The sequence below is a fragment of the Pocillopora damicornis genome, chromosome 11 (assembly GCF_964200805.1).
Source record: "Pocillopora damicornis chromosome 11, jaPocDami1.2, whole genome shotgun sequence".
Taxonomy (NCBI): Eukaryota; Metazoa; Cnidaria; class Anthozoa; order Scleractinia; family Pocilloporidae; genus Pocillopora; species Pocillopora damicornis.
The window spans coordinates 3,513,028-3,524,027 of record NC_142680.1 but is presented as its reverse complement, the minus strand read 5'-3'; the positions used below and the strand labels follow the sequence as shown (position 1 = coordinate 3,524,027).

Here is an 11,000-nt window from a genome sequence, read left to right as displayed (position 1 = left end):
ACTGTCCTATTACACTGTCCAATTACAAGCATGACACCTACACTTTCCTATTAGTGCTGAAATTCAACAATAAATATTCAGCTTTTGTTTGTATGCAGTTAAGAAATATTTCTTAATAAAGTGCAATGATCCGTATGCTTTTTTAGGTCGAAATTGGAGGCTTGTTTCCAAAACTCTGATTCCAAAAATCTGGAAAATTTTACAGATTCTTTAAATCTTCTCTGAAATTTCCCAAAATTAATCTTACCTTTGTGTTCCTCTCTTTATCCAGCTAGCGACAACCGTAAAAGCTTTCCGATTTACGACGCCTTTGGACAAATATACATCATAGAAACCGTTCTGAAACGAGGCTAAAGCAGCTACGTTTTTGGCGCGAAAACCTGAGCTTTCAGACTAGTGACGTACACACTTCTTGCAGCCAATGAGATTTGAATAATTGCGACATAGGTGATACCAAGTGGGAGAGAGAGACAGAGAGGAAGGGAAATCCATTTATTTCCTGAGTTCCTTTCTTTAATTTTTTAAGGCACGGAAAAAGTTGATGGCTAAAGATGGATATGTTGCGTAAGTGATAGCGGAGAGGAAATGTTCGCAATGAAATATTTATCCGGAATGGACTATCAGACTGCAAAAACATTCAAGGAATACTTTCCTATTAAGATTAGCCTTGAACTGCTTACCGCTTACTTAAATGGCAAACAGTGAAAAAAAAAAAAAAAAAAAAAAAAATTAGCATAAGATAATATACACTGTCTCGGAGACGTCTCATGCATTAGTGAAATCTTTTGTCAACAATATACTGCTCTATATATCATGCCGCTCTGACGAAGAGCAAACGCTTGAAACGGGGATTCTTTACGGTAGCCAATTTACATATACCCCCACCGATGCAGAACTATAGTTTCTTTAGAAACGTTCCCCCTTTCGTCATATATTTTTAGAAAGATGAGCTCAAATATTTGTCGATATCGTTGTGCAAAGAAAGATAATTGGTCGCTACTGAGGATTCAAACTTCAAGCATATCAATTTTGTGAATGCTCTATCAACTTATCGTGTTTTTTTTTTGTTTTCTTTGTTTTTTTTAATAAAATTTGGCCATGTAAAAAAGATTTTCATTTTTGAGTTGATCAAAAGAAAAGGAAAACAGGCACGATTAAACCGCCATAGAAAGAGAAAAGGTCTTAATGAAAGTAAACGGTCTTTAATTACAAACAGGAAATATTGAACAAAGAACGTGATGTTTAGCACGATGCGAAACCGGAATAATTCAACTTGAAAATTTTAAGCTGGCGATCCGCAAATTTTCTTTCTTAAGGTAATTTGGCTTTATGATGCAAATTAACCACCGTAAAGAGTTTCTAAAGCTAACATTCGACATTTGAAGCATTTAATAGCTATTCGTTTGAGCGAATAACCGGAAGGGCTAATGCTTGAAATGTTAGCTTAAGAAACTCTTTACGGTGGCTAACTTGCATCATCGATTCAGTCGATAAAACCAGATTACCTTTCAAGAACCCCCACCGACGCGGCACCGCAATTCTTTTAAAGAATTTCACCACCTTTAAAGAAATTTCCGTTCACAATTTATTTCAATTTTATTCGAAATACCCAAAAAATCGTGACTCATACCCTGTCTTCAAATTATTGTCATATAACTCTTAGTTAAAGACGTAATGATCACGAAAGTGAACTGTTGCATGTCATCAAATTACATCAAAGGCCAATTGACAGTCACGAACACTTTCATGTAAATACAGCCATTACGAGTATTTGGCTGTAGGTACTCACGTTCGTAATAGCATGTTACTTTTAAGAAGCAAAACGTTGTTTACTTTACTTCAGTTTCGCTGAGTTCGCCACGTGAAGTGAGAATGGCACCCACACGCACCTAAATTTGTAACAAAGAGCCTAAGCAACCGGATGGGTTAAACGGAATTGTTTTAAGATTAATCTGCAAGTTAATGATTCGTACTAATTTTAAAACTTTTGTCGCGTCATTGATCGAGGTCGACAGTAATGAACCATCAAGGTCTTCTCAGCTCTTTCTTCATTCTGTGTATTGGTGTATTTACCGGAATCACGGTTTCCATCCAAAGCCATGTTCAAGAGAGAATATTCAAAGACGGTGACATAAATTTAGGTGGAATATTTCCTCTCCATTTATTCAAGAACGGTCAGGGATCGTCGTCATCATGTACGGATCTTCGCTCCCGAGTGTTGCTTCTATCAGAGGCCATGATATACGCCGTCGATGAAATAAATAGAAATGGCACAATTCTTCAAAATGTGACGTTGGGCTACGACATTCGCGATACGTGCGGCAACGAACAAGAAGGCATTTCTATAGCGTCGGATTTTGTTTACGAGAATGCACTTAAACTTGACCCACGCTTCTCTGTGACAAACACTTGTCGTGCGGAAGTCGCGCCATCAAAGGAAGCAACTGTAATAGCAGTCATTGGAGGACTGGATTCTCGTGTTTCTGTCAACGTGGCAAATGTACTCCAAGTACAAGATGTACCGCAAATAAGCTACGGGGCGTCAAGCGCTGAATTAGCGGGAGCGGAGTTTACATCGTTTTTTCGCACTGTTCCAGTAGATACCTTCCAATCACAAGCTATGGCAGAACTGATTGCGCACTATGGGTGGACCTGTGTGGCAGTCATCGGGGTGGATGACTGGTACGGTCGTAGTGGCGTTGACGCTTTCGCTACCGCGGCCAACGAAACTGGAATCTGTATTGTGTTACAAGAACTGTTCCCTGTTCACGACTCGGAAACCCAAATACAGACCATGATCAGTCAACTGAAAAACATGGGTCAAGTTCAGATTATAATATTATACAGTTTATCACCTCAAGCGATAAAGGTCTTTGAAGAAGCAGTGAAGCAAGGTTTGACCGGGAGGACCTGGATCGCGAGTGACGGGTGGTCAGAATCTTCACTGATTCTTCAACCTCGCTTTAAGCCGATTATACAAGGCGCAATAGGATTTGGATTCCACACACATAGGTTTGAAGAATTTGAAAAACACGTCACAGAAATGACGCCTCTTTTGCGAAGAGGGGCTTGGTGGAATGAATTTTGGGAAATGGAGTTCAACTGTTCAATATCTAATTCGACGCATGCTCAGTTTAAACCCTGTTCAGGCCATGAAAGAGTCAGCCCGGAAAGATACAAACGAGATTACCACAACGCAGGCGCAGCCTATGTGAGAGATGCGGTATACTCAGTCGCGAATGGACTGGGTGAGATACTTAACTGTCACGCCCACGTCCGTCCCGATGATCTATTGACAAGCCTAAAAAAGGTTTCATTCACAGGGCTTACTGGCTATATTGACTTCCGAAATGGGCGGGTTCAGGCAGCTTACGATATTTATAATCTTCAGGAGACCGAGAAGGATGGGTTTAAGCTCGTTCAAATTGGAACGTGGGATGAAGGAAATGCGCATGCACAGGGACTAAGGCTACAAGATGATTTAGTGCAATGGCACAGAGGTATTAAACCGCGCACCACTTGCGGAGAGATCTGTCCTTCTGGAACTTACCGAAGTATCCCTAATCAGTGCTTCTGGGAGTGTGTCCCGTGCGATAAAGACACCGTAAGCGAACGATCAGGCAGCACCGAATGCAAGAGTTGTCCCAAAGGATACATATCCAATGAAAACAACACAAAGTGTGATGAGGTGCCCATTGAGTATATTGAATGGGATGAACCGTGGGGCGTGGCACTCTCTGCCCTTTCAGCCTTCTGCGTACTTCTTACATTAGTTATCCTGGCAATTGTCTTGCAACATCGTAAAACTCCAATAATCCAAGAAACGGGCGGATTTCTTAACTATGCTTTCTTAGTGGTGATACTTTTGTCGTATATTTTTAATTTAGTCCACCTCACCAAGGTGTCCGATCTGACTTGTCGCATGCTCCCTCCTTCGTTTTACGTGATATACACGGCTGCAGCCTTGGTGCAATTCCTTAAGGTTTATCGCATCCGCCTTCTCCTGAAGCCACCCACACCACCGGCTACCCACGACATGAAATTGGTGTACATAATCGTGGTATTCGTGTGGATTCTTCCCGTTTTTATCTCGATCATTTGGATAATTTCAGACCCTCCTATATTTGAAAAGTACATTATATCGAGGTTGATAATTTACGGTATTTGCACACCTTATCAAACCAACGTTGGAATGGCGTTACGTTATATGAGTGCAATTATTTTATCGCTAATTATTGTTGGCGCTATGGTGGTTGCCTACAGTACTAAAGGTCTCCCACATAAGCAGAAATTTGACGAAGCCAAACACTTAGCGTTCTCACTGACTGTGTTTACCGTCACTTTTGCCACATTTTACCCAGGATGGTCTCTTATAAAGGGCCCAAGTTTGACAGTGTTCGCATGTAAGACCAATTTAGTCGCCGCTACTGGTACAGTCCTTTGTATTTTTGTCCCCAAGCTGTGGCTCATTTATCGCTTTCCCCGTCACAACACCCTAACCTACGTTCGTCCTGCGCCCCAGATAAAGTCAGAAGACGTCAGATCCACAACTATGTTGTCAATCGGGCAGGTTGCTGTTAAGATAGGTGATAGCCCCTGTACGAGCTAAGGATCACCGAAGGCGCAACGAGACTCAGCGAATACGTAAAAAGGCTTGCCGAAGACGAGACAAGGCTCCGATATTGAAAACGAAACAAGGCTCACCGAAAACGCAAAGAGAATTGCCGAAGAATCATATAAAATTTAACCTCTAACTCCCATGAGTGACCAAGATAGAATTTCTCCATACAATATTGATACAATATCGAGTAAACAGTGATGAGAATAAAGAAAAATATCAGCTAGGGGATTATACGTTGATCCAACACTCAATTCTCCAAACTAACATCACAAGAACGGTATGGCAGACAATAAGGAGAATTACTAATGAGATCTTGGGAGTTAAAGGGTTAAGTGAGCTTCACTTTACGGGAACGTTATACTACTCTTATTCGATTATTCAATTTTTGTAAGATTTTGGGGCACTATTTAACCCTTTAACTCCCAGATCAAATTTGTTATTCTCCTTACTGTCAACCATACAATTCTTCTTATGTTAGTTCAGAGAATTTAGTATTGGATCAACTAATTATCCCCAAATTGATAGTTCTCTTTATTCTCATCACTTATCTGCTTGATATTGTATTGATATTGTAAGGAGAAATTCTGTCTTGGTCACTCATGGGATTTAAAGGGTTAAAGATCATTTGGCATTAAGTAGGTCAAATTGGGGTATAAGGGTCAACCATTTGTCAAATGAAGTGATGGTTGAGATATTTATTGTATTAAATAATTCTTAATATTTGTTTGTCTGTAATAGTCTTGGAGTAGGATATCAAGAGGAGGGCTGACCCACTGACTGTGTCTTGAGCTCTCTTGTATTTTATTAAGAAATATTCTAAAGGACTTTGTAAAAGAATGCAGAACTGACAAGCTAAGACAGTTAGATAGTAGAAGAGGAGTTAACCAGACCACAGATGGTGGATTGGGCAGTCTACAGCCCCTCCTGGTGATAATTTAGAGGGGGTGGGGGAAGGTGGGTTTACTCTCCTCACATTTCAGCATCAACAGTGCAGCACAGCAGTGAAGCTTAAAATTAGTTGGCAAAAATTCAGACATGCAATCTTTTCAAATAGTTTCACCAGGATCGTCATAGTGTAATTATTTTATGTAATACTTTTTTTCATTTAAACAGCTCCAGCTTATGTTTGGAAAATTTGGGTAAGGGTATGTACTTGGGTTAGTATACGAGATGAGCCCCCCTCCTACACATGCTGCCTCTGCAGACAGTCAGACAAACATATCAATTTCTAATCAAATATAAACAGAAAAAAAGAGTATTAACAATGCATGATAAAATCAAATTACTTTTTACTTGCAATTGTTATGTCATTTCAGCTAGTCAGATATGTACTACGTACGGCTCTGGAAGAGGGGCTTACAGAGCATTAAAGCCTTTTTTTTTACAGTAGTCATTAGTGCTGGGCCTCGAGGAAGAGGGCCAATTCTCTCCACACTGAACAAGTTTTGTTCTTAAGTGCATGATACTGTGATCATGTGATTGCTGATAATCTCATTAACAATTCCCAGTTTTGCTGCATTTGAAAACGTCCCTGACAGGTCTTGTTGGAAAATGCTTCATTCACATTGTGAGGGCAGGGGAAAATGTAATGCTAGGAAGGGGCAGAATTTCTGAATGCCAAAATTTTGCATTTCTTTTGACAAAGGTTGTAAGTTGATCATACGACATTAAACTCCTGAAACCTTTGATGGTACATTATTGTTCTTATGGATGATCTATTGGTGTTGTATTTGACAGTGACAGTCCAATACTGTTGCAAAGAAAGGCAGCATCACACTGGATGCCATGACAGTCCAATACTGGTACACTATACGTTATATGGGTATAACAATATCAGATCTCAAACATCATGGTCCTGTCCTGCTGGTTGTTCTGTTAGGCATAGAGTATGGGTGAACACTGGCAGCTGCCTTAGTGTCTGTTTTAACAGAGCTTGGAGCTTTATTTGTAGATTTGTCACTCATCCAGCTACTTTGTGCTGTAGCAAAGAAAAAAAGAATATCACCTTTAACAATTATTGTTTGTTTATGTATCAGATAATGTACTCTGTATGCATTCCTAATGAGCTATCATTGAAAAGATGAAGCCCTACATGTATTATAAATTTTAATCCACTTAGAGTTTCTTTCATCATATATACAGTTTTACTTGATGGGACACAATTCATTCTCAAGTAACATATACTGTATTTTTCCAAGGAAGTCTTCACTGCTGAGAAAAGTTGTCGTCAAACTGACAAAAACATTTTACATTATCAAGATACAGCATGATGCCACTCAGTTTAAATTTTATTCAATAGAGCACTTGGGTCTCCCCTCTTTCTGAGGCCTTTGACTCTAAAGGGTGACTAGCATCTCATATATCCTTACAATATCACCCCTGAATCACACATTAACCCTTTAACTCCCATGAGAGACCAAGGTAGACTTTCTCCTTACAATATCAATACAATATCAACCAGATAAGTGATGAGAATAAAGAAAAATATCAATTTGGGGATAAGTAGTTGATCCAATACTAAATTCTCTGAACTAAAATCATAAGAATTGTATGATTGATAGTAAGGAGAATTACAAATTTAATCAGGGAGTTAAAGGGTTAAGGACACAAATTAAAGAAAATGATCATTTTGATGAAAATTGATTTTAAACAAATTATCCTCGACAACATGTCAGGAAATTTATAGAAAACAGTTGGGAGAATATGAATACTGATGTTAGAGTGAAAAGAGTTTATGTTAAAATTTTATTTCCTGGTCCAGGATCCAGTTTAATTTCACTTAATATAACAAAATGTTAACTATGATTCTTGCCCCTGTTATCCAACAAGTCAAAATACTGCAAAAAAATCACTAAAAATATACCTTTATCTGACTTAGAGCCTCGACCCTTGGTAACTTTTGCTGGTTTTAGACCTGTAAAACAAAAAACAACAAAATTAGACCTTTCAGAAAAAACTCACTGGATAGCTTTTGAGAACCTGTTTACAGTGTGTCTGAGGATTCATTGTGGCCTTTTGGCTGGATAGCATTTGGGAGTCTGCAGAGCTACTGCAAGTAGAATTCCACTTTAATCTATCATTGCCAGAGTAGATGTGTCAATTAAAAGTTTAGTGTGCTGGATTCCAAGTCAAGAGGTCTGGGCGAGAGACCTGACTGGGTCAGTGTTTTGTGATGTTGGGCAAGACACTTAACTCTAGTGCAATTTTACTATTTCACACCTTTTCAGTGTGTAAATCTCAGTATGTATATTTAATAAAAATGGGTAGGGGTAAATTGTCAGGGAGGCCTGATGAAACGCTTGGGGGTAACCTTGCAATACACTTGCATCCCATCCAGAAGGACACTCTTTGTCATTTCAAGTTATGAAAACAGAGATAAGTTCCAGCTGGGTAGGCCACTTGGCTTCAAAACAGACTCATGCACATGTATCATTAAACATACCTCTTCCAAATGTAACTGCAGAAACAAGACTGTTGAGGTCAGGATTAACAACAGATGAGCTTCTTGATGCTAAAAAAAAAATCAATTATGAATCAAAGTTAAGAATTTGAGTCCATTTTGAGATGTAATTATTGCTAAATTTGCATGAAACACAATTAATGCAAATTTTAATACCTGCACTTTGCTCTCCTTCCCAGTCCTCTCTTGCACTTGATATAAGATTAAAAAGATTTTCAGCAAGTTCATTCAGTGTGTCTTTCTGCTTCTGTGATTGAACATGGTAAAAATTAAAAATGAACAAGATTACCTTAAGTTTTCAGTTTATAAATATACTGTATGCCACAGAGTGTATGCTGTAATTGAAACAACATTACACTAAATGATATATGAACAGTTTAAGGGGGGATGTAAGGATTATTCACTTGCCTCAACCCTTTTGGATCAATATCAGTATCTGGCCAACTGCCCACCTACCCCTCCCCTAACCTAACATTAACCCTAACTTGTTACCAATTGACTGTTGTTGAGTTAGGGGAGGAGTAGGTGGGCAGTTGCCCAGATACTGATATTGATCCACCCTTTCACTGAAACCCAAGTAATTTCCTTCCCTCCCTACCCCCCTTCCCAGAAAAAACTAACACAACAATTAAAAAACATAGATAAGTTTTCAAAGCTAACATTATTATAAGTAGGGAATGACAGACAAGAAGAGATCTTGGGAGAGAAAGGGATAAGTGGTATTCTCTGTTTTCTGTTAACCCTTTAACTCCCAGAAGTGATTAACATGTTACTTCTCCCTATAACATCCATACATTTTCCAACAAACAGGTCAGGAGAATACTCAAACATTAAGTAGAGGGCTGTTATCTTGACCAAATGCCAAATTCTCGTGATTAATTTACAAGGAAAGGTGTAACAGCTTGAAGGGAGAATTGACAATAGGATCTTTGGAGTTAAAGAGTTAAAATTAGTTTCGATATACCTGAGCTTCATCTGGTGGGATGTTTGTTGCCATGGTTTCCACCTTCTGTTCAGACTCCTCTATCTCAGGAGCATACTTTGTTCGCAGATAGTCTGGGACTGGAATGAAAAAAATTCAAAATTCATGAATGGGGACTGTATAAATTGTGTAGTATAAACAAATTAATACTCACCAACTTCATGGTCAAATGCATGTATACGACCTTCGCTTGCTTTCTAATAAACCACAAAACAGAAAAACTTGTAAATGAATTGGAATTTGTACACCCCTTTGCTGCCATTACCCTGACCAGAAGTCCTGTGACAATGCAATTTGACTTTTTTCAGAATTCTGACTTGATTTGAGTTCAAGAGTCCAGGTTATTTTACACCTCTAGTATCAGGGATTCGACTGTTACTCTAACTATCAAGGTACTGAGAACGTCACATGGGCACACAAACTGAAAATTACACGACACTCAGCATGTCACATTGTCACACATGTCACGCTGGCAGTGAAGGGGTTATGATGTCACACTGTGATAGTTATTATACAAAAATATTGATCATCATCAATGGTTAATCCTAAACATAAAGGTCTCTCTTTCTTATGGACTTGTTGGCAAGTTTGTTTCACAATAGACTTAGGGAATATTTGGTAAACATATTATTTTATTCCATAAGCAAGAATATCATTATAGTATGATTTACATTTACTCTACACTGTATATCTGCCACAAATGTACCTGTATATCTGGGTCTGTTTCTTGTTGTACTAACACAGGCAGGAGCACCAGGTTTCGAAAGGGGGGAGTTTTGTCATTTTTCAGGAGTTTCGTCAATGTATTTACTTGACCTGTTCAACAGAGATGCATAAACACATTAAACAATGAAAATTAAACTAGGGGTTGTAGCCAAGAGATTACATAGAACCCTTTGACCCCTGAGAGTGACCAGCATCTAATTTCTCCTCACAGTATTACCCCTAAATCACACATTAATGTCACAAGAATAAAGGAAATGATCACCAACTAAAGAAACACTTAATATTCAAACAAATTCTTCTTATCAGCACCTTAACCCTTTCACTCCCACAAGTGACCAAGACAGAATTTCTCCTTACAATATTAATACAATATCAAGCAGGTAGGTGATGAGAATAGAGAAGAATATCAATCATGGGATTATTAGTTGATCCAATACCAGATTCTCTGAACTAACATCATAAGAATTGTATGGCAGATAGTAAGGAGAATTACTAATTAGATCTTGGGAGTGAAAGGGTTAAGAAACGTATGGAGAACAGTATGGAGAAAATGTATATTGATGTTAGGGTGTAAAGAGTTAAACAGGCAACAAGAAACCTACCTGATAAGAGAGCATAGTTATCCAAAACTGAGGGCCTGCAACAAACAGTAAAGTGAGTTGGTAATGCTTCAGATGGTTACAAGAACTATTCTTCTAAACAGCGATCTAGGAAATTTAAACGTGCAAAGAGCAGGTAATGATTCTCTTACCAGTTCATTTGCTCGTGCTCCAGTTTCATCAGGAAGGCTTGAATTGCTTCCTTTAATTCTTGGACTCTGCTGGATACTGCTTCCAGAGAAACTTCTAATAGCTTCTCGTCCTATTCGTTGAATGAAAAAAGTTCAAATCGAGATGGAATAAAAGTCGTATTATATACAGACATGCAGAAAAGTTCTGATAGATAATGTAGGTTTTTGAAAAACAACAACTGCTTAATCAAAGTAATAATATACGGTATTAATTTGCAGGAAAGCTTATGAGAGGTACAAGAATCACGTAATAGTTAATTCACACTCAAAAGAAAATAAAATTATTGTGATCAAACCTGCATTTTCGCGAACTTTCGCACAGTCGTTTTCAGAAAAAAGGCCTCTACGATAAACTCTCCGATGACTTGATGTCTGCCATGACTGAGCCCACGAATAGGAAAGCAAAGACGAACTGCATTCA

The 11,000-nt window shown here is 38.5% G+C and overlaps 2 protein-coding genes across 2 annotated transcripts; one reads left to right on the top strand and one right to left on the bottom strand.

Annotated features, from left to right (window-relative positions):
* Nucleotides 1-1,062: 1,062 nt before the first annotated feature.
* Nucleotides 1,063-6,314, top strand: LOC113678992 (extracellular calcium-sensing receptor). Its single transcript, XM_027195918.2, has one exon. It carries the CDS (start codon nt 2,018-2,020, stop codon nt 4,607-4,609), a length of 2,592 nt encoding a protein of 863 aa, XP_027051719.2. The 5' UTR covers nt 1,063-2,017; the 3' UTR covers nt 4,610-6,314.
* On the bottom strand, nt 5,892-10,994 carry LOC113679017 (mediator of RNA polymerase II transcription subunit 8-B). Its single transcript, XM_027195944.2, has 10 exons — nt 10,876-10,994; nt 10,541-10,650; nt 10,392-10,426; nt 9,770-9,879; nt 9,218-9,260; nt 9,046-9,143; nt 8,238-8,328; nt 8,064-8,132; nt 7,485-7,535; nt 5,892-6,599 (listed from the first exon to the last, which is right to left on the bottom strand). Exons 1-10 carry the CDS (start codon nt 10,879-10,881, stop codon nt 6,469-6,471), a joined length of 744 nt encoding a protein of 247 aa, XP_027051745.1. The 5' UTR covers nt 10,882-10,994; the 3' UTR covers nt 5,892-6,468.
* Between the last annotated feature and the right edge of the window lie 6 nt (nt 10,995-11,000).

Bases quoted from the DNA above. Each gene is read 5' to 3' on its own strand.
- LOC113678992 (XM_027195918.2), top strand. From the start codon at position 2,018: ATGAACCATCAAGGTCTTCTCAGCTCTTTCTTCATTCTGTGTATTGGT.
- LOC113679017 (XM_027195944.2), bottom strand. The intron at 9,261-9,769 runs GTACATTTGTGG...GTGGTTTATTAG, and splicing joins AAACAGACCCAGATATACAG to AAAGCAAGCGAAGGTCGTAT. The intron at 7,536-8,063 runs GTATGTTTAATG...TTTGTTTTACAG, and splicing joins TGCAGTTACATTTGGAAGAG to GTCTAAAACCAGCAAAAGTT.